At 45.7% G+C, this 27904-nt stretch overlaps 1 protein-coding gene across 1 annotated transcript in view; it reads left to right on the top strand.

The window, feature by feature from the left end:
- The window catches only part of IL23R (interleukin 23 receptor), a 68389-nt gene that overhangs the window by 11544 nt on the left and 28941 nt on the right, over positions 1-27904 (top strand). The window contains exons 4-7 of the mRNA XM_007480418.3: positions 2304-2427; positions 8032-8192; positions 9965-10110; positions 19125-19275. Of these exons, the coding sequence (XP_007480480.2) occupies positions 2304-2427; positions 8032-8192; positions 9965-10110; positions 19125-19275 (582 nt within the window). The remainder of the gene's footprint in view (positions 1-2303; positions 2428-8031; positions 8193-9964; positions 10111-19124; positions 19276-27904) is intronic.

Genomic DNA, 27904 nt, shown 5'->3' with positions numbered 1-27904 from the left:
ATACTCTTATTGCTCACTTTCTGTCTCCTTCCCCTTTCCCAGTGGAACTAAACCTCAAAGCTATCTCAGTCATCTTCACATTTGGCAATTCATGTTTCATCAGTCTTATTAATCTCTGTCCTCAGTGACTTTTGGAGGGAACAAAACTGTCCCCACTTGGATCTCAGTCCCCTTTTCCTTCAGTTTAGTGAAAAAAAACCCCTACATATTAGTATCTTGTCCTAGTAGTCTCTTGATTTTCTATCTATGTATTATGATAGTACAGAGAACTGCAAAAAACTACCTTTTGGTTTTCCTGGACATGGTGAGGGTGGAAGAGAGAATTGAGTTCTGCTGCAAGCCCACAGGTCAACTCTTGTACATCCATGCCAAAGGACAGTGACTAGTGGGGAGAGGAATTCTGAGTGAATATTTAAAAATTAGGAATTAGCTTCCCTGCTGTTAGTTTATCAGATTATTACATCTTAGGGTCTCATTTCATGGGAGTAGGCAAAATGACATCTCTTGTACATGATTCCTATTTTGGAGAGGTCTAAGAGATCCTGAGGATCAGAGAGAATGTCCATCTTGTTAGTCATGTGATCAGAAAACATCTGAAGCTAAATAGGACTTCTATTATTATCAGAGTAAATTATGTGTGTGCTCATATAATAAATATGAGAAGGGAAAATTGAATCAGCCTCTATTTTCATTACTGAGACCATCCAATTCCCCCAGTGCTCTTCTTCTCAATTCACTATGCATTTATGCTGTACGTATTCTCTACTTCCTTCTCTGTGAATGCATTATGTCTTTCTAGTGCTAACTAGGGTCTGGCAGAATTTAAGTTCCTTAAGTGAAGGGTTTATTTTTCATTTTTTGCATCCCTGGGACCTAATAAAGTCTTGGTATATACTAGGTGCTTAATGAACAGCGATTAATTGATAGATGACATAAATGTAAGGAAGAGACCAGGTTTTTGTAGACTAGGTTTTCACATTCTCCATTTCACAATCTGAAACCCAAATCTCTGAATTCCTTGGAACCATGAATGGACATGTTCATTATTTAATTAATTAATTATTATTTATATTTTATATACATGTATATATAATATATAAATATAATTAATTAAAGATTGACTCAGTCATGGGAGAACACCATGGGAATAATGGAAAGCATGCTGAATTTGGAGTCCAAAGACTTTGGTTTGAATCATGGCTCTGCCCTTTAAAACCAGTGTGATGTTGAGTAAGTCTCTTAATGTCCTCAAGCCTCAGTTTACTCATCTGTAAAATGGAGAGTTTAGATTCAGGGGTCTCTGAGGTCTCTTCCAGATCTATCCTCCTATAGCATTCTTGTCCCCATTTTATAGTTGAGGAAGCTAAGACTGGGACTGCTTTCGTGACTTGACCAAGATGCCACACCTAGTGAGTGGCCAAAGAAGTGAATGAGCCCAGGTTTTCCTACTCGGAGTCCAACGCTTGACCCAGTGTGCTTTGGTGCCTCTTGGTAGTGGGAGGGGAAGGGGAAGGACCCACCACGCCAGACTCAGTGTCTTTACCTGTGCTCAGACCTGTCTACTCTTCTTCCTTTCGTCCTCCATGCTGCTACTCCACAGGTTTATATGGTAGGGAGTTGAGCAACCGAGGAATTCATCACTTTCTCCTTCGTACTGTTTCACAACCAAATTTTCCCGTGATGGGTCGCGGACCTTACAGTAAATTCTATTTCCTCACACGGGTTTGCTCAAGCCTTGGAGACGGCTATAATTATCTTTTGCTCTTATTTCACCTCCATTGCCAAATATGTCCGTCTCCCTCTCCTGCCCCTTCAGCCATCGTTATTCCGAAGGGAGTTTTTAAAGGAGGGGAAGGAGAAATTCGGCAGCACCAACGGTCCATCCTACCAAGCAAGTCTACCAGGGTAGGCGATGATCCAGGCCCACCATCGCCCTGCTAGGGACAGAGGAGAGAGAGCGCCCTTCTCTCTCTCAGAGACAGAGACAGAGACAGACAGACAGAGACAGAGAGACAGAGAGACAGAGAGAGAGAGAGAGAGAGGAAGGATGGGAGACAGACAGACAGACAGACAGACAGACAGACAGACAAGAGAACCACGTGGGACAAGAGGTAACTGGAGAAGCCAGCAGCAGCACTGAGCTGGGGTGGAGAAATGAGAGGGCAGCCGAGTCCACTGGAAGCTGCTGTGGCCCGGATCTAAGCGCTAAAGAACGGTTGGAGCAGCGCTCGGGGTTCCTGGCCCTCCCTGGGCCTGTTCTCTCCCGCCCACAGCGATGCACTCTCTGTTGTGTCTTCCTGCAGACCCTCCGGCTGTTCCTGCCAATTTAACGTGCTTCATTGCGGAACATTCCGGCAACATGACGTGCACGTGGGACGCTGGGAGCCCCACCTACATGGACACCCACTACAGCGTGCACGTGAGGAGGTGAGTGGCCGCCCCAGGCTCCTGGGGGGGGGGGGCGGAGCGGCGATGGTGCTCATGGGAAGGTAATGACGGCGTTTAGCCTAGGAAAGAGACGGGAGGGGGGGGGGGGGGTGAGAGGTTGGCAGAGAGTCTGAGGGCGGCCACAGGCCTCCCCCTCTGGGGAAGGGCCCGACCCGGAGGACCAGGAAGGCTGCACAAGCCCCGGCTTGAGCTCTCGGTCGGCCTCCTCGGGGGCTCGAGGGTCCCTCCTTGGGGGGGAACGTAGACGTTCTCGAAGGCGGACGAGCCTTGTGGGGCCTTCCATCGCGCTCGCCGGCCCTTCCACTGTCCTCCCCGAGGTTCCAGGGGCCCCGCCTGTGGGCTCTCACAGCGGCTGTCCGAAGGCTCCCTGATGTCAGTATTAGGGACGACCCACCGCCGTCCTGGCCATCTTCAAGGCAAGGAAAATCGGGGTTCAAATCCGACCGGAAAGCTGCGCCCCGGAACAAAGCGAGGTCTGTGTGTGCCTTTGCGGAGTGCTCACGGAATTCCTATTGAAGGAGCAGAACAGAATCCTCCGCTGGATGTCAGTAACCCGCCGGGTGTCCGTGATAAGTGCTAATGGCGGTCACGTGATGACGGCGACGCTGTGTGGGCTTGTGAAGCGCTTCACAAACATCCGCCCATTTTGTGTACCCTGGAGAGGTCACAAACTGACCTTGGAGTCAGTGGGTTCGAGGGGCCCCTCCCCCCCACGCCACGCCCCGGAACTGCCCAGGACCAGGAGCGCAGAGGGCAGCCCGACATCCTCAGCAGTGATTCCAGCCAGCAGAAGAGTTGTGGGCGCAGAGACTCCAGTGCAGGTCCGGCGTTTGTACAGACACATACGTGTGTGCATGTACACATGGAGACGGAGACAGAAAGGGGAGAGGGAGAGACACAGGGGGGAGGAAAGGGGAAAGGAAAGAGATAGAGAGGCAAAGAGGAGAGAGATACATGAGAGACAGAGAGAAAGGGGAGAGGGAGGAAGAGGGGGAAGAAAGGAGGAAGGAAGGGAGGAGGGGAGAGACAAAGAGGAGAGAGATACGTGAGAGACAGAGACAGAGAGAAAGGGGAGAGGGAGGAGGGGAGAGACAAAGAGGAGAGACAGAGAGAGGGAGAGACAAAGAGGAGAGAGATACGTGAGAGACAGAGAGAAAGGGGAAAGGGAGGCGGGGAGAGAAAGAGGAGAGACAGAGACAGAAACGGGCATCATGAAGAAGGTAACAGGAAGCCGGGATGACCGAAGTTCAAGGCCTGCCTCTGCTGCCATCTCCGGCTGTGACCTGGTGCAAAGCAGTGCTCTAGGCCAAAGGGGTCAGACTCCAAGAGAAACGGGACTTTCTGGACCACAAGGGCCCCATGTTAACGTAGGGAAACATTCATATTATTTATGTTCACTCGTATTTTTTGGCATGGTGTTAGCCTCCTCCCAGTTAGGTGTATTTTTAACCCCTTACAATCAACACTGTGTATCCGTTCTAAGGCAGAAGGCAGTCAGAGCTCAGCAAGGGTGTTAAGTGACTTGTCCAGGGTCACACAGCTAGGAAATAGGCCACATTTGAACCCAGGTCCTCCCTGATCTAGGACTGGTTCTCAATGCACTGAGCCACCCAGCTGTCCTCTGGTCAGGATATTTTTGAATTTAGTCCGAATCGTCCTCAAAAAAGATTTCCTGGCAATGATAGACAAATCACAGCCAATGACTGACATCCCCTTCATTGTCTTTTTCAGCAGTCACACCGCCCCTTACTGTTTTTCATTAGGAAGAAAGGCGATGAGTACTTAAATAGGAATTGCATGGACGACTTAAGTACCTATATGCTAGGTATGGTGCTAAATGCTATATGAATACCATCTCGGTTCATCCTAAGAATAGCCTTAGGGGGTAGGAGCTATTAGGACCCCTATTTTACAGTGGAGGAAATGGAGGTGGGAAGAGGTTAAGTGACTAGTCTAAGGTCATGTAGCCAATATCTGAAGCTGGATTTGAACTCAAGTCTTCCTGATTCCAAGCCCAACACTCTAGATGGACTGCAGGACTTCCCTGGCTCTTTTGATTCAATATTTCTCCAGCATCTTAGGAGCCAGTTGTTCGGTGCCCTCAAGATGGTGCCCCCAACAGCCCAGATTTTTGACGTAGATGCCTAGTGGAAGCCTCCCCGCTTCATCTTGTGGGGTGCCATTTCCTCTCTCCTCACGTGTCTGGGAGCAGCTACTATGTCCAAATTGATCATTCCGTTGCCATTGATGGGGGAAACGGCTCATTTCAGAACTGCTGACAGATCTGTTCATTTTTCATCCATTTCTTTTTCGCCTTCCAGTTTCATATTGCAATAGAGCTGGGATGATCTGACTTCCTTGGGCCTCATGCCCTGTTTTCCGCAGGCTTGTCAAACGCACACAGATAGGGAGAGAGAAAGACAGACAGACGGACAGACGGACAGACAGAGAAATAAAACTTGAACATGTGATTCTGAAAAATCAGTGAGAAAACAATTCCTGGAGGCTAGACAGCCTTCTCTAGGCCACGGGTGACTGATTTGTGGCCGAGGTACTTGCTAAGGAGGGGCAGGTCATGGGCTTTTGTAAAAAGGAGAACTCCTTAATTGATGATTATGGTTAACACAACAGTGCTGGGAAGCTGTTTCAGTTCTGTCTTGTGGTCTCAGTGTGTGTGGTCAGAGAAGGAGAAGCCACAAACCAATTCTGACACACACTTGCTCTAGTTTGTGTAACCAGGGAAACGTTCAAAGGTGTCCTACTTTGTTTTACACGTGGCCCACCCACCATGCTCCTCTCCTCATGGAAGACGTCTCACTGGGCAGGAGACAGAGACCAAAGCATGTAGAGGCTCTGAAGGCAAACTTTGGGCTTTGAAGGGAATCGGATGAAAAGTAAATTCTGAGTCTGGGAAGAGCCCTGCTAAGACAACAATGTTATGAAATTCAACCGATTGATAGGTATTTCTTAAGCACCTCTTCATTGGGTGGCACGGTGCTAGGCACTGGGGTTACAAAGACAAAAAATGAAGCTGCCTTCCTGCTTTCAAGGGACTTACATTTTACTGGGGCACAACATGAACAGAAATCGATAAAAAGAAAGCATCTACAAAGTAAATTTAAGAGTGACCAATGACTACCAACTGGTGGGCGCCATCTTGTAGAGAGCCTCATTATCTTCTATTCTCAGCCCATGGACCACTCCTTCAAGAATCCTTCCTGGTTTTCCCCAATAGTTCTTGTTCTGACTTGCTTTGTCTTTATTTGTGTGCATTTTACATGAAGTTATCTGAATGCTTTGTATACCTTTCACTCCTACTCCAAGGAGAATGTAAGCTTTTTGAGGGCAGGGATGACTTCTTTTGGGTGGTTGTATTTCCCAGTGCCTAACAGTGCTTAATCAGTCAACAAGTGTAGATTAACCAATGCCCAATGGATTGAGCTGGGTCAGGAAAGGTCTCTCATGGGTGCTGTTGGGGGGGCAAAAGGGGAGCAGGGCTGGGAATCGGGGGAATAGAACTATGGAGGGGGATCTCTCTCAGCTAGCCTTGTTAAGAAAGCTCAAGCCGGGGCCAGAGAGAAGTTATAGGGATTTGGTATTACCCGAATCACATTTCTATAGTGTTAGAATTCAGAGAGCAGAAGGGAAAATTCCAAGAGGGGCATGGCCACCAGTGCCCAAGGCAACAGACAGGTTTAAGATATTGAAATGGCAGCAAAGCCCCTCCTGGACTCTAGCTCAGAGGTTTCTGCCAATCTTTGAATGGTTTCAGTGGAATGGGAAGAAAATCAGCTCATGAGGGCTTCGGGGAAGTAGTGGGTGGTGAGAAGGAGGAGGGAGTGATGACGAGTCCTCATTCAGAAGCTGAGCTATGAAACGTAGGGGAGAAGTAACGGGAAGGCTAGCAGGTCAGGTAAAGGGTAAACCTTTAGGAAAACCCATTGAGAAGTCTTCCTCTATATAACTGACATAATTAAATAAAGGGACTGAGGAAAATAAATGTCGATTGTGTTATTTACCACCAATATTTCTAGGTGAATCCATCCATTTTCTCAGACTCCAGCCTCTGAAGGGTTAGACAGCTCCTAAAGGAAATGTAATCTACTCTCAGCCTGCGCCCCGCTTCCTGTTGGTTTATCACAGAGCAAACCTGAGCAAGGCATCTGCCCATTTTTATCCTTGACATTCTTCTCATCAAGATTTAGAGTGGAAAAAAAATGTCGAAAATGAGAAATGTCGAAAAATCAAATATTTTAAACAAAAGATTTGGGGTGACTTGGTCTACGGTAGAGGAGAATAAACCAGTGAAAACCTAGTTTAAGATAGCTTAGGTTTTTCTAGCTACAGATTGCTAGAGGAAGCTGGAGTTTTAGAAAACAGCTAAAATTCTATTTCGTAAATTCTAGAGACGGGTGGGTCAGCCACATTTGCTTAGCTGTAGTGAAGCTGTAGAGATCTACCTAGGGGAGGAGCAGTCTTTCTCCTCCAAATGATGAAGTACATGGGACAGGAGCAAGAATTCTATGCCCAATTCCTCATTAAAATATCCACCAACTGGGATTACCAGGGGAGGTCCAAACGATATACCATCAGGTCAATCAGAAGGAAGACACTCCTAGGTATAAAAAGCTCTTGCTCTTGGTCTTTGGGCAAAAGGAGTCAGTGCCATTGGTCTATCCTTTATTAATAGATTGCATCGTCATGTTAATAAACAATATTTATACTCAGGGAAATGGCCTCATTATATTTATTGAGTGTTCCAGGTACACTGTTCTTTTTAGGACAGAATTAAAAAAAAAAAAACAAGATTCAAGTTCTCCTCCTAACTTCAACAACCTTAGGTGTTAACAAATTCCACATCTTGGGGCAACTGGGTGAATTAAGAGCCAGGCCCAGAGATGGGAGGTCCTGGGTTCAAATCTGGCCTCAGATACTTTCTAGCTGTGTGACCCTGGGCAAGTCCCTTAACCTCAGTTGCCTCATCCCTACTGTTCTTCTGCCTTGGAACCAATACTTAGTGTTAATTCTAAGACAGAAGGTAAGGGGCTTTTGTTTTTGTTTTCAAATATGGCATACAATATTTCCAGGAGAAAAAAAGCATCCATAGAATTATACCCATTGTGAACTGTACTGGACCAAATAGAGTTTGGGGAGAACCTGGGGAAATGGAAATGAGAGGCACAGGGACAGACAGACAGGAGACAGAGTCCCTTGGGGACAGCTACTGGATGTCCAAAGACTGGAGAGATCCAAGGATCACAGATTTTGAGATGGAAGAACCTTTGAGGGCATCTAGTCTAACCGCCTCATTTTAGAGCTGAGGACCCTGAAATCCACATGGGATAAGTAATCTGACAAGGTCCCCCAGATGGGAAGTGACAGAGCCCAGGACCTCTGACTCCAGAGACTGACCACATGGAAGTTCATTTTCCCAGAAAGAACATACATGTCCCACCCATGTGGAGACCTTGGAGCCAAGCCCCGTTGGCCTCATAATAGTCATAGATCTGGATGTCCTCAGTGGAGACTGGAGGTAACAAATCCAAACTGCACACGTTAATTAAGCTCATCATCTTGTTTCAGCTTGCAGACAGGAGAAGAACAACTCTATCTTACTTCAAAGTATATCAGCATTTCGACCAACACACTGCAAAGTGGTAGACTGTACTCCATCTGGGTGCAAGCGTCAAATGCCCTTGGCACAGAAGAGTCCGACCACCTGCAAGTTAACCTCGATGAAATAGGTAAAGAATTCGAATTTTGACGATGGTGTTGATAAAAACTCAATTTAACAAATGAATGTGCCAGTCATGGGTGTGAGGCACTGGAGATCCAAAGATAAATACAAAGCTATCCCCTTCTTTAGGGAGCTTGTGAACCAACCAGTGCAAATAGTGTGAGTTAGAGATGAAGTCTGGTGCCAAAACGTGTGTCTGGAAGGAGGCTCACAAGCTCATTGATATTCATATGTATCCAATACAAGTTACAGCATTGAGGCACACATCCAAATTAGACAAACCTACAGAAAACCCCTTGAGGGTTTCCTGCTATTTTTCTGTTAAAGGTGGAGGGAAACACAGTTAGAGTGTCATCATTGAACCAGTATAAGGAGTTAGGCAAAGCTATGGAAATAGAGTTTTCTGCAATTCTCTCTGATCATTTTATTTCCCAGCCTCTCTTCTAGACACACCTGAACAGAAGTTGTTTGAGCCCCTTTGATCTGATTTATATTGGTTAAGCTCCTTAATGAAATTGTTGTGATCCATCTCATTGCCCCTTTTCTCCTTCCATTTTCTGTTTGTTTGTGTGTCAGAGAGTTAAATAAGTCCACTTCATTTTTTAAAATTGCATATACTATCTTTTATTTGTATTTTGAAAAATTCATTTCAATTTTTATTCTAACAAGTTGTGATTTGGCTAAACCCATTTAGCTTCTCTCATGCTGTGCATCAGTTATTTCCTCATCAATAGCATTTTGGGGGATGTTATTTGGAGCTTCCCATGTCCAGCATCTTCAGAGAGTTTTCTGAAGGATGCATGAATATTTAGAGTATCAAATTTCTGCGTAGCTATACATGTAGAGGCATTCTCCTTCTCCTTGAACTATCTTCCCTTTTTAAACTATATTTTCTAAATGATTTCTTGGTTGTCCTCACCTGTATCCACCATCACACTGGATATGTGTTGATTCCATTTGGAGGTTCTTATGGGGTTCTCCCAAGTCTTTCTCTATCTCCTCATCCACTGAAAAAGATGTTGGCATATAAAATGGAAGTACTTTCCTGTGGCCCTTTGGTCAACATTGATCACGAGTGCTAAAATATGGGATGGTCAAATATCTCCTGGAATTGTATGGCTTGTTTCTGTCAGACACACCATCAAAGCCACTGCCACAATTCTGTTATTTGCCTCTCCAAAGAGGTACTAGGAACTGTCCATCCAATTAGCTGTGACACTTTCTTTTATATTTTGATTTTATTTAGAACATTAGATTTTATTTAGCAGTTTTAAATTTAGTACATTATTCTAAAGCTAGAAACTATAGACTTATAGAACTGTAGAAACTATATATTGCTCTACAGACATATAGAATGTAGGTATGTATCTATAAAGTGCTTTGTAACCCTTAAAGCGCTACATCCATGCTAGTGATTGGGATTATTTTTGTTATCCTAATTATTGGAAGAGGTTGAGATTAGCTAAGCGTTTGCATACATTATCTTCTTAGAGGCAGGTTGAGACAAGGGCTGTTATTGTTCCTGACGATCCTCGGACCCTTCCTCCCTCCCTTTCCAGTTCTGAAATCAGAATTGGATCAGGTGTATAATCACTCCTGGGAAAGGTGCCGCAGCCTATTGCCCTGTGGCTCTGTGCATCACGGCTCTGCCTTTCCAAGCCAGGGAGCCCTTCCTGGTGCCCTCTCCTGTGCGCGGGTTCTCAGAGCACCGGAGGGGTGATGGGTTCTCGTGGGATCCTCTTGTGACTGAGCCCAGGCTGGGTCTGTTTTGTTTTCCAGTGATCCCTGCCCTCCCGGTCATCACGAGGGCTGAGGATCTCAGGACCTCCGTGCCCACCACCATCATCCATTGGCAAAGTCTGACACTAATGGCTGGAGTGTCCTGTGAGATGAGACACAAGGCGGCCACAAGCCCGGCTTGGAAGGTAAGCGCACCTTCAGTTTTTCTGGGGTACAGAAACAGCCCCATTGAAGAGGTGATGGCAGCAGAGTCCTTTAGACCTGACTCCCCAGGAGGGGTCCTTGTATAAACTTCAGGGCGCTGTGAATTGAGATGAAAAGAATCCCACAATTGTGTTCCTTTCGAATCCTCTGCATGTTATTAGATGCATTTAAACATCTTCTTCTTGGAGGAAGCCCATAGGCTAGACCCACCTGCCAAGGGGATCTGAAGGTGAAGAACCCCTCAGTTAAGAGGCGAATTCTGATCCATTGATATTTGCTTGTCACAACAATCAGTGAGAAAACTAAATTGATGCCAACATGGGGCCAATCAGGGCAAGCTAAGTGGTGCCAGAGTGCATAGAGCTCCGAGTCTGAAAGCAGGAAAACTCATCTTCTCGAGTTCAAATCTGGCCTCAGACACTTACTAGCTAGATGATCCTGGGCAAGTCACTTCACTCTGTTTGCCTCAGTTTCCTCATCTGTAAAATAAACTGGAGAAGGAAATGGCAAACCACTCCAATATCTCTGACAAGAAAACCCCAAAGAGGGTCTTCAAGAGTCAGACATAACTGAGAAATGACTGAACAACCACTACAAGTGTTGCAAAATCAGTAACTCCTCAGTAGAAAAGCTCCTTATTGAGTCAGAGTTGTATAGATTTAGAGCTAGGAGGCCTCTAGGTGGCTCAGTGGATAGAGATCCAGGTCTAGAAATGGGAGGTCCTGGGTTCAAATTTGGCCTCTGACACTTCCTAGCTGTGTGGCCCTGGGCAAGTCACTTAACCCTGTTGCCTAGTCATTACTGCTCTTCTGTCTTTATACACAGTATTGATTCTAACACAGAAAGTAAGAGTTAAAAAAAATGACTGAGGGCTAAAATTAGCCCAAACCCTCCCCAATTTTATTGGTGAGATTATAAGATGCCAGGCTCATAAATCTAGAGCTGGAAAAGGACATTTCAGCCCAACTGTCTCCTTTATCAGATGAAGAAACTGAGGTTTTGGGGTGGCTTGCCCAGTGGCCACACAGTAATAATAAACACAGGATTTGAATTCACCTCCTCTGACTTTTTTGCCTGTGCTCCCCCTATTGGGTCATGCTGCCTGTAAGTTGCCCTGTTCAAGGAATGGCCCAGGAAAGTGGACCCCACACGTTGGTAACAACAACAACAATAATGCTGCTGCTGATAGTAATAATAATAGACTTTTATATAAAGCTAGTGTTCTTAGCTTTCCACGCTCTGCCCCAGCTCCTTTGGGACCCTGGTGAATTCTACGGACCTCTTCCTAGGATGTTTTTAAATATATAATAGAGAATGCAGAGGTTACAAAAACCCCAATCAGCTTGAAATGCAATGATCTAGACAAAATCTTGTAGGTTCCTGAACCCCTTTCCCGGAGTGGGAGCCCCTGTTTTCAAGTTTACGATCTACATTTGGGCTTCAACAGTACCATAAAGGAGGTCATAAAGATTGTATCATCACTGTTTTATGGCTGATGGAAAGGAGGCTCCGTGACTTCAGGTCATCACACAGAAGCAAGAAAGAGCAAAGGGGGAGGTGAATGTGGGGCTCCCCGACTCCACTGGCCACTGTGGTGCCCCGTGATGAGTCTGAAGAGCCTGTGGGACCTATTTTGACATGTCCAGTGGCCAGAGAAATGGAAACTCTGTTCTGGAAAAGTCTGTGGCTCTGTTCTTCTCTGGAACCAAACCAGCACCTCAACATGGAGTTGGGTGTGAGTTTATGCCTATGGCTGCCATCTTGTTCTCCATGAGGTCTCATCAGAGGGGGCAGACTTGAAAGGCTGGACCCTGGCCCTGCCTCTGGTAGCGGGACTCCCTTTAAGTCCTCCAGGTTTCTTTCCATTTCCTCATTCTCCCTCTGTAGCCAGGGTCAAAGTTACCCAGTGTTTTGGGGAGGGATTTCCTGAAACAATGATTTCAGGGAAAAGCGATTTCACAGAGTCCATTCCTTTGACAAAACTTTTTTAAACCCTTTTCTTCTGTCTTAGAATCAATGCTTTGTATTGGTTCCAAGGCAGAAGAGTAGTAAGGGCTAGACAATGGGGGTCAAGTGACTTGTCCAGGGCCACACAGCTAGGGAGTATCTAAGGCCAGATTTGAATGCAGGATCTCCCATCCTAGGCCTGGCTCTCTATCCACTGAGCTGCCCAGCTGCCACTGCAAAACTTTCTTCAAACTGTTTTTTCCCCCTTGAAATCAGGACAATCCTAGAAAATCCTGAGCACATTCATGATGGTGGCAGCCCCCCCCCCCACGTTGCTCCCACTGCTTCTCATCTTCACTTATGGTGAGCTAATAACAACGGCATTTATACAAAGCCCTAAGATTCATAAAGTGACATTCATTCATTGAATCCCAAAAGGGAAGTCCTGAAGACGTTTATTCATTCCATTTTACAGGGGAGACAATATTTTGCACCCTGGGCAGCCACCTCACACTGTTCCCAGAGTAGCTCTGGCGTCCTTCTATGGAGAGGACCACAGAAGCCCTGGATGCAGGCTTCTAGCCAGGACATGAAATGTTTGTGGCTGTGTTGGGACACCAGAGTCAAAGTTCACCCCAACTCGGTGAAGGGTGAGAGGGAGACTCATTCATCTGCCAGCTTCTCCTCCTCATTTCCTGTTTTTTGCCCTCGAGATATTATGTGAACTTGGGCAGGTCCTTTTCTATTTGCCTCAGTTTCCTCATCTGTAAAATGAGCTGGAGAAGAAAATGGCAAGCCACTCCAGTATCTCTGCCAAGAAAACCCCAAATGGGTTTAAAAGGGTCCCCCAGCCTAAATGACTGAACAACAAAGATTACATTAAGCAGAAAAGGAATTTAATCTTTTTTCGAGGCTCCTCCTGGGACCCCATTCTGGGAATGAGCTATTACTCTGCATACACTAAGACTGGGCTCACCCTATACTGAACTCATAAGGTTCCCTAGAGCTGTGATTTCTAGCCTGGGGTCTCCCTGACCCTTGTAGCTGGAGAACCCTTGCAGAGACTCCAGAGCCAGAGCCATTTATTTATTTTCTCTTATTGGACTAATACTACCACCAACGGAAAGTCAGCTAGAGGTGGAGTTGGAGGGCACGGCCAGTCCTGCTTCTGCCTCTGACCCGATGATCTTGGACCAGTCATGGCAGTTCGCTGAGCCTCCGTTTTCTAGTCTAGATAGCGAAGGAGCCGGATGCGACAGCTCCAAGGTCCTTCCAGACCCGAATCTTGGCATCCTAAGATAGGCGGCGCCCAGCATTGTTGCTTACCCACCAAAGGGTCACCGTAGAGGTCAGAGCATCCTTCCTCCAGTCCATTCTTTAGCCCGAGCTCTTGGTTTGTAGAGGGGGACGGAGGCTATTGGGGGAGATTCCGGCTATCCAAATTCTTAGATCGGTGAGGAAAACAAAGCTTTCAGAAAGCACTTGCTCACCAGGGAGCCCATTGGCAGCCCATTGGCAGCATTCCTGGGCTCTGTCCCCACCTGGTGGTGCTGGGAACCTTTCTGTGCGGATTGAGATTAGAAGAAATGAGGAAAAGTCCTCATCGGAGATAGTTCCGGCTCCCGGGACCCTGGAGATCCTGGATGGCTGCCGATCTTCTTTTACAGAAGAAAACCCCAAGAAATGATGAGACTGACCTTAGCTCACACACAGAGAGTGAAGGATGATCACACACACACACACATTCTGAAGTTGTGTCCTTGCCTAATGAGTGAACTCAATACCACCAACTTTCCGTTGAAACGGAAATTAATACTATCCTGTTAAGTTCTTAAAATTCAATTCGTAAACCGACCTAAGAGGTCCTTTATTCATTCATTCAATGTTTATTAAGTTCCTACTGTGCGCAAGGCAGCTTAGCATACTAGACAGAAAACTGGCCTCAGCAAAATAGGGGTTCAAGTCCCGCCTCTGGCAGAGTGACTTTGTGGCAAGTAGGCAGTCAGAATACTGAAGCTGGAGTCAGATCCGGCCTGGAGCATTCACTAGCTATGTGACCGAGGCTAGTCACTTAATCTGTGCCTACTGCTGTTTCCTCCTCCTCGGTAAAATGAGCACCGTACCTCCTAGGGCCATTGTGAGAATCAAACGAAACAGGATATGTTAAGTACCACAGCACTTACCTCCGGGGCACATTGCAAAACCTAATGCTCAGAATTATGCTGGCTGTTGTTACTATTCAATGCTCAAGTAACAGTACCCCCAGGCAGCTCTCTGAGATTATAGACAGCAGAAAAATTGTGGAGAGAGGGAATTTCCACACTGGGAATTCCCTACATTGGTGCCTATAACCACAGCTCTGGAACCACCTAAGGAATATTGGATGAGCTTTATTATCAAGTTATCTTGTTAGCAAATATTGTTGGCTAGAGATCAGAGCCATTCGATTTCATGGCATTTTAGAGCAGAGGACCTTAGACCAAGCTTCATTGCAATGACACTATTCCTCACATGTCCTAAAAGGCCCTAGAGAATTAGATTGGAGAGTCACCAAAGGGCAATAGAGAGAGGTATGGGCAGACTTTCATCAGAGAGCTCCGGGTTCAAAATGGGACTCTTCATCCACCCCCTACACCACTCCTCTTCCCAACTCCCCCATGCCTGCTGATGGTACAACAGTCATCCTTCTGATCAACCAGATTCCCAACTTCTGAGTCACCTTGGGGTTTTTCCATCTCCATCCAGTTGTCTTGTTGGTTTTATCTCCAAAACATCTCTCTCCACCATCCCCTTTTTGCCACTCCCATAACCCCAGCCCTAGGCTCTCCTGGACTCTTCCAAGACCCTGGTAAGAGCCTTGACCCTGGACTCTCTGCCTCTGTTTGTTTCTACGACCCACCCTCTACGTGGCTGCCAAACGGTGCCAGAAGCGGAAGTCTGGGGTTATCACTATTCTCTTCCAGCAGTGTTGTGATTCCCCATCACCTCTAAGATCAAACACAAACTCTTTCCTTTGGCATTTAAAGCTCTTCCCTCTCTGGCTTCCCTTTCTCTCTTGAGGTCACCCCATCTCCTCCTTGATCCTTCCCTCCTCACGCTCTCTCACGGACCTCTCCCCAGATATTCTATCGATCCCCCAATCCTTTGGTTCCACTTTCTTGGCATCTCTCCAATACCCCGCTTTGCCCCTTCTGATGCTTCCCACCTCATCTCTTCATGCCAGGATTACTACAATGGCTGCTGGAGGGCTCTGCTTGCCCAGAGTCTCTCCTCACTCCGGTCCATCCTCTCTCAACTGTCAACCCGATTTTCCTGGGCCAAGCCCAGGTCTGGCCATGTCACCCCTTTCCATTCAGGATACTCCAATGGCTCCCTATTACGTTACAGATCAAATAGACAATCCTCTGGCTTTTAAAGTCCTTCATATCTTGCCTTGACCTACCTTCCCATTCTTCTTACACCTTACTGTCTTCCATCTGCTCTGCTTTGCTGTCACCTCCTTCCTGCATTTCCTAAGACAAGACCTTCCTTCTCCCAACTGGACATCTGCCCTAGCTTTCCCCTCCTGCCTGGACTTCTCTTCCTCACCTCTACCTCTTGGCCTTCCTGGTCTCCTTCAAGACTTAACTCAGATCCTACCTTCTGAAAAAGCCACTTCCCAGTTCTGTTAGTGCCTTTCCTCTGAAATCTTCCCTTTTCTAGAGTATGAGTCTAGTTGTTTGAGCTTCTCCGATCTCTGCATCTCCATGCTTGGCATAGTGCCTGGCACATAGTCCTTCTGCCTTCAGCCTGCCTTTTCCAAATGAGTACAAATTACTTCCCCCCTCACGTCCTAATTCTTTTTCTTCATGCATGACATTACAAAAGGCTAGCTAGGCGGTGTAGCAGATAGAGTGCCAGGTCTGGAATCAGGAAGATTCGTCTTTGTGAGTTCAAATCTACCCTCGACAAATTATACTTTAGGAAATAAGAATCAAGGGGGTATCTAGGTAGCTCAGTAGATAGCAAGCCAGGCCTGGAGGCTGGAGGTCCTGGGCTCAAATCTGACCTTGGCACTTCCTTGCTAAGTGACCCTGGCCAGGTCACTTAACCCCTGAGCTTGCCCTTACTGTTCTTCTGCCTTAGAAACACTACGCAGTATCAATTCTAAAATAGAAGGAAAGGATTGTTTTTTAAATAGGGTGGCAATAACCATAGGACCTACCTCTCAGGGGGCTGTGAATCAAATGAGATAAAATTTATAAAGGGCTGAGTAAACCTTAAAGTGCCATCAAAATGTTATTTATTTTAAACATTCAGTTTTAAAAAATCTGAGTTGCAAATTCTCTCCCTCTTTCCCCAACCATTAAGAAGGCAAGCGATATTGTCTGTGTGAAGTCATGCAAAACATATTTCCACTTAATGTTTTTTAAGGAGAAAATTAACATTCAGAAAGCAATCAGTCCTCACTGAGAGTGGGAGTTTATGCCTTTTCCCTCTGGAAAGTCCTGAGTCTCTGGTGACTGTTTTCTCCCTGGCTCCAGGCATGCATCTTGAACTTGCACCCAAACTTTCTGCTGCCTGAACCTGGCACTTCCTGTCTCCCTCTCATCCTGGCAGCCTGACTACTTTCCCTGAATCATGTTCTTGCATGCTGCCTTGCAGAAGCAACTTTAGACGGTTGAATTGCTTTCTTGGGCATTTTTAGCTGTGTTTTCCCAATTTCCCCTTTGATTTTTGTTGCACTCTTTTTCCCCTTTATTGTCAGGGTTCAGTCTTGTTGCAGTGCAGACCTATCACAAGGTTAGAGACTAACCTATGATTTCTCTGGCATTGGGAACTTCCTGGAAAAAGGAACTCCTACTGTTGCAGCTTGGGTCCTTGAAAAGTCAGATGACATGAGCAACATCAGTGTCTGAGGGACTGAGGGAAACTGAGGTGCTCCTGACTCTGAGGCCAGCTCTCTCTCACATATATCCCATAGCCCTATTTATATCTGTCTGTGTCTGTCTGTATCCATTTATCTATCTATCCATCTATCTGTCCATCTACCTATCTGTCCATCTATCCATCCATCCATCAATCCTTCTATCTGTCTATCTACCCACCCGTCCATCTATCTATCTATCTATCTATCTATCTATCTATCTATCTATCTATCTTTTCCATCTATCATTCCATCCATATATCCATTCATCTATCTATCCATCCATCCATCCATTTATCTGTCTGTCCATCCATCTATCTATCTATCTGTCTGTCTGTCTGTCTATCTGTCTGTCCGTCCATCCATCCATCTATCTATCTGTCTATCCATTAATTTATCTATCTGTCTGTCTGTCTATCTATCAATCATCTATCTCTCTATCTATCCATCTATCTATCTTCTATCTATCTATCTGTCTGTCTATCTATCTTCTATCTATCTATCTGTTTGTCTATCCATTCATTTATCTATCTATCTATCTATCTATCTATCTATCTATCTATCTATCTATCTGTCTGTCTGTCTGTCTCTTCCCTCTTTTATAGCATCTGGACACTATTTGGTGAGAAAGAGTTTAAGAATTGAGTTTGTTGTTGTTCTGTTGTGTCTGATTCTTCCTGACCCTTTGGGGGTTTTCTTAGCAGAGATACTGCAGTGATTTGCCATTTCTTTCTCCAGCTCCTTATAGATGAGGAATGGAGACAAACAGGGTTAAATGACTTGCCCAGGGTCATACAGTTAGTAAATGTCTGAGGCCATATTTGAACTTGGGTCTTACTAACTCCCCAAACAGCATGCTATCTACGCTGCCATCCAGCTCCCCGCAAAATGAGCAATTTTAAATTGCAGAAGAGGTGTAACTTTTACCTGTTATTGATACATAGTGGGCAGAAGGAGCCAGTTTCACAGGAGGAAAGGGAGGGTTCAATGCCCTGACACATGGTGCAGCTGAGAGCTTGCTTGCTGATCTTTAGCTAATCTGATAGGTCCATAGCAGGAAGCAGGCAAAAACTCTGGGACAGTCAACAGGAGCATAGAGACTTGGGTTCTGGCCCTTCCCATTTCCCATTCTCTATACACTCTAGAGCAAGTATTCCTACTTCAATCCAATCTCAGACATTTTCTAGCTAGGTGACCCTGGGCAAGTCACTTAAACCTATTTACCTCAGTTTCCTCATCTGGAAAAATGGGCTGGATAAGAAAATGGCAAACCACTCTAATATAATATAGAAAACTATATTATATAATAATAAAAATATAATACAGGAAACCCCAAATGGGGTCATGAAGAATTGGACATGACCAATCAACCAAAAAACAAGCAAAACCCCCAAACCAGCAAGACTGTGTTTTACTTTCCCTGCTAGTTTTTATTATCTTGCTTCCTTTTCTTGTTCCGATGCTTTTAATGTTCTCCTTCCTCATCTCTGGCTCCTGCTTTCCATGGCTTCCTTCCAGACTCGGCTCAGGTTCCACTTTCTGCTCCCACCTCTGCTGGTCCCCTTTAACGGCAGCGCCTCCTCTGACGTTATTTTGTAGCGTAGCTAAGCATTTTTCTGCATCTCTTTCTCTCTCCCTCAGTAGAAGGTAAACTCTTCAAGGGCAGGGGCTGGTCCTTTTGATCTTTGTATATGCTCAGCTCTCCTCCCAACGCTTGTAGACTGATTGAAGCTTGATAGAGCTTTTAAAAATGAAGGAATTTCAGGGTTCAAAAGTCCCTCAGAACTCTAAGCACAAATATCAATAATAGGGAAATCGGTCTTGATCAAGGACACATGTGAAACCCAGTGGAATTTCTTGTCGGCTACGGGAAGGGGTTGGGGGAAGGGAAAGAGCACGAATCTTGTAACCATGGAAAAATATTCTAAATTAACTCATCAAATAAATCCCCCCCCCAAAAAAAAAGTCCCTCCGAGCTCTCTAGTCCTCTCCACACTGGAACAACAAGCTCTTCCAGTCTAAGCTGTAAGACTCGGTAGTAAGGGAAACCCAAGGTCTCCCAAGGCAGCTCCTTCTCCCTTTGGACAGGTTTCTGCTGGGAAGTCTGTCATAAGCCTAAATCGGCCTCTGTTTCTCAATCAGGTAAAAGAACTGGAGATCAATCTGAGCTCAATTCAATACACAGCACTGGAGCCCGGCACCAAGTATGAGTTTCAAGCTCGCTGTCGACAGATGGGGAAGGGCCACGGGCAGGCGTGGAGCGAGCCCTTTTTCCACACCACCCCAGCAGCCGGTGAGCTCTTCTTTCCACTTAAAAACATAATAGCCCCCTTTAATACACGTGAAAACAATGTTCACCATCATTTTTAAAGTAAAGTTCTGAGTCCTCTCCCTCCATCTTTCTCTTTCACCCCTCCTCCCTCCCTCTCCTGGATGAAAAGCAATCGACAAACGTTCTACATGTGCAATCATGGATAGTGGTTTTCCATGTTAGTCTTCTTGGGGAAGAGTTCTCGAGCCACAAAAAAAGAGGGAGAAGAAAGTGCGATAGAGCCTGTTTGGTTCTGCATTTGGACTCCATCAGGTCTTCTGTCTGGGATCACCCTTGGCTGCTGTTGTTATGCACAATGTGCTTCTGGTGCCACTCCGTTCACTCTGCTTCCGTCCGTTTGTACTTCTGGCGCCACTTCGTTCACTCTGTGTCCATTTGTACTTCTGGTGCCACTCCGTTCACTCTGCGTCCGTCTGTTTGTACTTCTGGTGCCACTCTGTTCACTCTGCGTCCATTTGTACTTCTGGCGCTGCTCCGTTCACTCTGCGTCCGTCCCTTTGTACTTCTGGCACCACTCCATTCACTCTGCGTCCGTTTGTGCTTCTGGCGCCACTCTCTTCACTCTGCGTCCATCCGTTTGTACTTCTGGCGCCACTCCGTTCACTCTGCGTCCTTCCGTTTGTACTTCTGGTGCCGCTCTGTTCACTCTGTGTCCATTTGTACTTCTGGCGCCGCTCCGTTCACTCTGTGTCCTTCCGTTTGTACTTCTGGCGCCACTCCGTTCACTCTGTGTCTGTCCGTTTGTACTTCTGGCGCTGCTCCGTTTACTCTGCGTCCGTTTGTGCAAGGTTTCTCGGACTTTTCTGAAGCCGTCCTGCTTGTCATTTCTTATGGCAGGAAAGTATTCCATTATAACCACATGCCACAGCTGGCTCAGCCCTTCTCCAGTGATGGACAGCCCCTCAGTTTCCAATTCTTTACCACTGCAAAGAGCCAGCAGGTGAGCTCTAAAAGAGATTGAATTCAGCTTGTGTTCTCTGTGCTCTGTCCCTGTTTCTCTAGTAGGACCCATCACATGGTGGGTTTTTCACTCTTCACTTTCTGATAGATAATTATTGTCAGATTCTTTAAAGGTTCCTAACATGCCACAGGAGATAGAGCCTTGGACTTGGAATTGAGATAGTCTGGGGTCTGGAATCTTGCCTAAGATATTTAGTTGCTCTGTGACCCTAGACAAATCACTTAACCTCTCTTGGCCTCAGTTTCCTCATCTGCAAAATGGAGATAAACATTATAGAGCCAGGGTAAGGATCAAGTTAGATTACATATGAGAATTTATAAACCTTTAAGTACTATCTAAATAGCACATAGATCCAGAGTTAGATAGGATCTTTTTTTTTTTAACCCTCACCTTCTATCTTGGAATCAATAAGGACTAGGCAATGGGGGTCAAGTGACTTGCCCAAGGTTACACAGCTGGGAAGTGTCTGAGGCCAGATTTGAATCTAGGACCTCCCATCTCTAGACCTGGCTCTCCATCCACTGAGCTACCCAGCTGTCCCCTAGATATGATCTTAAAGATCACCTAGTTTAGCTTCATGATTTTACAGATGAATTCAGGTCCCTTGACTCCAAGATCAGCCATCATGATGAGCAGGAAAAAGCTTGAAGGCAGAAAGAAAGCTCCTATGAAATCAGTAATGCTTTAAATGAATTTGTGGTTTACTAATCCCAGCACCATCTCCATATATTTGAGGACAAAACCAAAAACGACCCTCTTTATTTTCTATCCCATTGATAAGATTAAGTTCTTTATTACACTGAACATTCTGCCTAGTTTTGAGAGCAAAAGGAAGACCCTAATCATCTGCTTAGTTCACTTATGGCTGCCTGGATGGCTCGGAATAATTCTGCTGCCCACCATGAGCAGGTGGATTGCCCCAATGAATGGTGGGTTCAACTGGATGGATAGAAATAGACAATGGCCTCTCTGGGCTCAGTTTCCTTTTTTTTCTTTTTCAGTGAGGGGGAAGGGCAGGGTGATCTCTAAAGACCTTCTCCACTCTACCATTCATTCTCTCATTCTAGTCTAAACCAAGAGGCTGTTTAGAGGAAAACAAGGATGGGTTGAAGTGTCTTGAGTGCCCTCTGCTGCCCACATCTTAGAAAAGCACTGCTGGAGACAGGATGGAGGAGCTGGTTCTTTAGGCTGGAGTTGACTCAGTGGGACATGGCATCTCCCACCTCCGTGCCCTTTCCCAATGGCTCCCTCTCAGAGCCCCTCCATTCCTTCAGGGTCACCTGGTGCCAGAGCTCTTTCCGTTCCCCTGGGCTTGCACTATTTCCTCCCTTTGAAATTATCTTAAAGGGGGAATTTCCCATGGACTCATCTGTTTGTGCCGTTTCGCCCAGTGGACTGGGAGCTTCTCGAGGGCAGAGTTTGAAGCCCGTGTCTGCCCTCAGGATGCTGTTGGATTCGATTATGGCCCCTCTGCTTCCATGACTTACACAGGAAGTGCTCCCTGCTAACGGCCCTTCTTCAGGCCTGTCCTGGCCCCGCTTTTTGGACCAGATGCCCTTAAATCAAGAAAATGTACATTAAAAAAGTTGCCCCCCCCATACAGGAACGTTCACCTGCATATACTCGGGAGGGTTTTCCTTACAGAGCTCCCTTTGATTGTGAAACACCCCAAATCTCCAGTTCAAAAGGAGGATTTAAGAGTGATACTGAAATGTGTACTGACTAGTAGATAGTACATCCCGGGACAGGCTTCATTTGAAACCATTCAAATGATAAGCGATAGAAATAGAACAAGTGCAAGACACTAATAAGCGATAAAACAGTCCTTATTTTGTTCATTTGATCCTAGTGCGCAGAGAGCTTGGCACCTAGTTACTGGTTTGGTTTGACGCAAAGAGGTGAATTTTTTTAATCCTCACCTTCCATCTTAGAATTAATACTATGTGTTGGTTCCAAGGCAGAAGAGTGGTCAGGGCTAGGCAATGGAGGTCAAGTGACTTGCCCAGGGGCACACAACTAGGAAATGTCAGAAGTCACATTTGAACTCAGGACCTCTCAGAGCTGGGCCTGGCTCTCAATTACTGAGCCATCTCTCTGTCCCCTGGTGAATCTCTTTTTAAGATTTTAGATACTTTTAACATAGAAGAATACCCAATATAATATTCAAGTCATCGGTCATAAATTAGTGACCAACACAGCCTTCTGGGTTTTCTGTGTGCAGAAACAGCAAGTGACATCTGTGACTGCAAGTCAGCTAAATGCTTTCAGTCTAAATCAATCCCTGCCTCATTCTTTACATGGTTCTGATTAATTGGACCTTAACTTCCTTTCTCTTAAATGTGATCGTGAAAAATGTGGGTTTCAAGACTGTGAGTTGCCAAAACAGTAAAGATAATTTTTAGCGTCTTGATTTTATATCAAAAATAAGTGGTTGCCATGGAAAAAATTCCCAAATATGAAAATACCCAAGTCAGCTGGGTTTTATGGAGATTTTAATTAATACAAATGAAAGAATTAAGGGAAGGGAGAGAGACAGAGTAAGAGGAAATAGTAGGAAAAGACCTAGGCCTAATGGCCTAAGCCTTAAGAGAGACTAGTCAGTCTTTTATCACTCACCACAAGCTTTTGTCCCAAGCAAACCTCCAACTAAATTCAGAGAAACAGCTCCTTTTAAAGAGAATTTTCTCTTATGTCACCTCCCCTAAATTTTCACATCTACCAATCACAGTAGATGTTTTCCCAGGACTGCCCATTCTTAGTTCTCACCCCTCTAAAGAGTTCTCACCTCTGGGTAGATGATATCTTCTGAGTACTTCACACCTCTTTTGTTAAGCTTGCCCTTTTGCTTGACCTTTTAGTGATTAATTTAACCTTTATAGGTACTTAGCACCCTTTTGTATTAGATCTGAAAATAGATCTAGCTTAAGGTTCTAGCTTTACTATAAGTATGAGTTGGGGACTTTCATTGTTCAATCAGGAGTTTACAACTTCATCTTCCCCTAAAGTATACCTAAGTATGGGTGGAGTAATGTAAAGTTCTCAATACATTCCTGACCAAGTACCTCCATTGTAGAAAATGGGGAATAGCTTAATCAAATCTTCTGAAGTAGAGAAATTTTAAGATTCACATAAACCCTCACCTTCCATCTTGGAATCAATGCTGTGTATTGTCAAGTCAGAAGAGTGGTAAGGGTTAGGTGATGGGGGTCAAGTGGCTTGCCCAGAGTCACACAGCTGGGAAGTGTCTGAATTCACATTTGAACCCAGTGCCTGATAGTTTCCAGGTCTGGCTCTCAGTCCAACTGCTCCACCCTTCATTTCTTTCAGTTATATTTTTGTATGATCCCAGCATCACACATGCTGGGGGGGACCTCTGGGTTCAGCTAGCTGAGCTCCTGCAGTTTACAGACAAGGAAGTGAAGCGGCTCCCTGGAGGTCAGTCACACTGATGGCACCAAACAGAACCAGCCCAGAATTCGAATCCAGGGGAGCAGCCTCCAAACCCAGCCTCCTCTCTACTGTGCCAGGTTAAGTTCTCAATGAACAAGCAGTTCAGTACAGCTAGACCTTGCAGTGAGGGAGGGAAATAAAGTGCCGGACAGAAGAACCGATATGGACCTCGGAGCAAAGAGCCAGTGCAGGGGTAAAGAAGGGGCTGTTCCTGAAGGCAACGGAGAGCAGCTACCAGTAGGGAGCAGCATGAGGGTAGCACTCCCCGCCTGTCCCCAGCTCTGGCAAGCAATGGGAAGATCCTCTTGTGCCGGGTAGGCTGGGGGCACAGCCCACTGGATCCATCTCTCACTTAGGAGGAGGGTCTTTTTTCCTTTCTTCTTCTTGTTCCTTCCCCTCCTCCTCCCCTCCCCTCCCCTCCCCTCCTCTTCCTTTCCTTTCTCTCTCTACCCCCTCTCTCTGTCTGTCTCTGTCTCTGTCTCTGTGTCTCTCTGTGTCTCTATCTCTCTGTCTCTCTCTCTCTGTCTTTGTCTCCCCCCCTCTCCCTCCCTCTCCCTCTCCCTCTCCTCCCTCTCCCTCTCCCTCTCCCTCTCCTTCTCCTTCTCCTTCTCCCTCTGCCTCTCCCTCTCCTTCTCCCTCTCCCTCTCCCTCTCCCTCTCCCTCTCCCTCTCCTTCTCCCTCTCCCTCTCACACATGCTGCGTCCTGTCCTGGTTCTCCTGCCCTTTCTGTCTCTGCCCTAGCACCAGCAATTCAAAGCAGCTGCTGCAGGGTGGAGGCCCCTGGCAGGTTTGCTCCCAAAGGGCTGCAGTGATGCTGCCTGGGTGTCATGGCCCTGGCACCTGGAGAAGGTGGAGAGGAGGTGGTTCCTTGTGTTCTCCTCTAGTTTCTTAACGATATTGAAAACATCTGTCTGCAGATTGTGCTATGACATATAAGACTGGATTTTGTGATTACGGCACAGAAAAGTTGGTGATTTTTCTGGATTTCATTTATAATGCACTTTTTTTAGTTTCTAATCTACTATTTTTTTTTCATATCGTCTTTCTTCCTTTTAGCCTGTGCTAACTTCTTTTCTTGCCTCGTTGTCACTTACTAGTGAGCACAGACATCCTTGCTTTACGCCGATCTTATTGGAAAGCTCTCTAGTTTTTTCCCCCCATTACACACAATTCCAAATCCTGTTTGCTTGTTTTTTAATTTGACAACATTTATCATATTAAGGAAAGGCAGCTGGGTGGTAGAGTGGATAGTGTTAGACCTGATGCTGAGAAGACTTATAGGCTAATCGAGGATGCTGCTGTGTGATCTTGGGCCAATCACTTAACTTCTATTTCATTTTCCTCATCTATTCAAATGAAGATCATAATAGCACCCACTTCCAGGATTGTTGTAAGGATAAAAGTAGATAACAGGGAGGGAAGTTTCCTAGCAAGCACTCAATGAGTTAGGGGCAGCTCATACAGTGGAATGCTAACTGGCTTTTGGAATTGGAGGGTCTGGGAGCGGATTCTGCCTCGGATACTTCCAAGCACCATGAACCTACCTGGTCCTCAGTTTCCTCCTGAGTAAAACCAAGGGGCAGAGCTGGAGAATCTCCAAGGCTCCTACGAGTTCTCAATCTATTATCATAGAAAGACAGATGGAAACGAGGCTAAAGGCATTCGAATTCTGCAGTTTCTGATATCTGCCGAGAAGGCTTTCATCTCATCTCTGGGCTAATGGAGGAAATACTTGGGTTTATTATCCCTTTAATGAGAAGTCAGAGGCTGGGAGGGAGGAGCTGGCAAATTTACAGGAACTCATTAAGCTGCCTGTTTCCCAGGTGAAAGTCTGGTTGCTACTTGCTGGAGCAAAGGTTCCCACAGTCGGTGTTAATGATGGCTCAGTCAGCAAGGATTTTTTCCAGGGTTTTTCCCCCAACACAGCTCAAGATCAGGACAAGTATGAGCAGATTAGACTGTTGTTCAGTCATTTTCAGTTGTGGTCCACTCTTTGTGGCCCCATTTGGCCTTATCTTGGAAGATATACCGGAGCAGTTTGCCATTTCCTTCTCCAACTTATTTTACAGATGAGGAAACTGAGGCAGATAGAGGTTAAGTGACTTGCCCAGGGTCTCATAGCTAGTAAGTGTCTGAGACAGGATATAAACGTAATCCTTACTTGAGGTGTAGAGGATCACCTAGGTAGGTGCCTTTGCTTAAACCAAATGTTAGAGGAGAGTTGACTTTCTAAGCATCAAGGAAAAGGAATGATTATTATTATCACATTTCAATATTATTATTTTATAATTATTTAATTCAGAGAACAGCTACATTTGTATGCAACAGAGAAATATGTTTTTTTAAAAAGGCTGGAAAAGTAGAGGGGAGCCAGATTTCTGGGGGTTCTAAACTCCAATATTAGAAGTACCTCGGAGTATGGTATGGTGGAGAGTACTGAATTAAAATCTTAGCCCTGTCTCTTATTAATTGTGTGACCTTGGGCAAGTCCCTTACACTCTGCCTGCCTCAGGTTCCTCATCAATAAAATAAAGGAGTTGAACTCTGGTCCAGGCGCCTTCCAGAACTAAATCGATGATCCTTGGCTTTTAATGCTTACTTCACTGTGAAGTAAACACATGTGTTCTCTTCAAGATTATCTCAAAACTCTAATTCGGACTTTTCTTGGGACGCTTTGGTTGTTTTTTAAAGGCACGTCTGAGAGGGTGAGATACACGAGCCTCTTCTTATCATCACACATTTTGCAAGAGTTGCCGTTGGTTCAGAACTTTTCTGAGACAAGAAAAGCAGCTCGTGTCCCAGTCTCAAAGCCCTATCAAACAAATGTTCTCCATGTGCCAGAACAGGCTCTACTCAGAGTTTCCATTATCCTCACAGATATTGAACGCTTGGAAACCTTTTCTAACACTATCCCTGGCCATGGGTTTTCCCAATGAAGGAGCTTCCAGAAGCTTGGGGAAAGGAGGAGGACCAATTCATGACGTGGACGCGCTCCTATTGCCCACCCCTGTCCCTGGTGCAACTTTCAAAGTTCTCCCTGCACTTAATGCACATCGTCTCATTGTAGCCTCCAGGCAACCTTGGGAGAGAGGCTCTGTCAGTGTGATCATCCCCTTTTACAGATGAAGAGAGCCACCACCCTCATACGGCAACTCAATAGGCTGGCCACATTGTTCAAATGCACCTAAAAGACTTTTGTGGAGAGTCTACAGGAGGAAAGTGCTCACACGGAGGTCAGAAGTGGGGCAAGGACACTCTCGAGGTCTCTCCAAAGACCTTTGGCATCAATTATGAGGCATGGGAGACTGCCATGGGACTGTCCAGCATGGTGTGCCCACATCAAAGAAGGTTCCATGCTCTGGAAGCAAAGCAGGATTGTGGGAGCTCAAACAAGATGTGGGATGTGCAAATTCAGAGACATCTTCATCCCAGACATTCCTGCAGCCTATTTGTGCCCGCCCTATGAAAGAGCCTTCTGAGCTGGTATTGGTCTGGTCAGCCACAGGGGAACACGCTATACGTGGATCCCAACATCGTGATGTCATTTTGTCTTCCTCAAGTACAATAACCAACCAATGGGTCAGTCCTTGTCACCTTGTTAACTCTCGTCCAGATAATAGTGCCTACTTGGCCCCCGCCATGCCTACCGCCTGTTCTGCCCTCTATCCACCTCCCCTTTGGAGATCCCCAAAGCATAAGTTTATTCACAACACTTTCTTGTTCAAGAAGTTTCAGGGGCTTCCTCTTGCCTCTTCGATAAAATACGAGCTTTCATGTTGGAGGACCCTTCACAGTCTGGCGCCAAACTGTCTTGCCATAACGATTATGCATTAGAGGTATTTTTCTTCCCTGCCTACATGTGACCCCTTGAGGGTCCAAATTATTTTGCTTTTGTCTTTCTATACCCAGCATCTTCCATATATAGATATGTTTGTAAAATCGTATGAAAGAGAAGTGCTAGTTATTACTATTACTATTACTATTACTATTACTATTACTATTACTATTACTATTATTATTATATACACACGTATACTTTTTTGTCTAAGTGACGTTGCTCTTTAGGGATTCACCCGTATTGGAGGCAGCCAATGTTTGGCCAAAGGGCTATGAAAATACCATCATTTCCTTGCCTTCAAATATGCTCCTCCTTCATTCCCTCAGTGCACAAACTCTTGT

This window comes from Monodelphis domestica, chromosome 2 (genome assembly GCF_027887165.1).
Source record: "Monodelphis domestica isolate mMonDom1 chromosome 2, mMonDom1.pri, whole genome shotgun sequence".
NCBI classification, from domain to species: domain Eukaryota; kingdom Metazoa; phylum Chordata; class Mammalia; order Didelphimorphia; family Didelphidae; genus Monodelphis; species Monodelphis domestica.
Note: the sequence above shows the minus strand (reverse complement) of the source record. Positions and strands in the feature narration are given on the sequence as shown.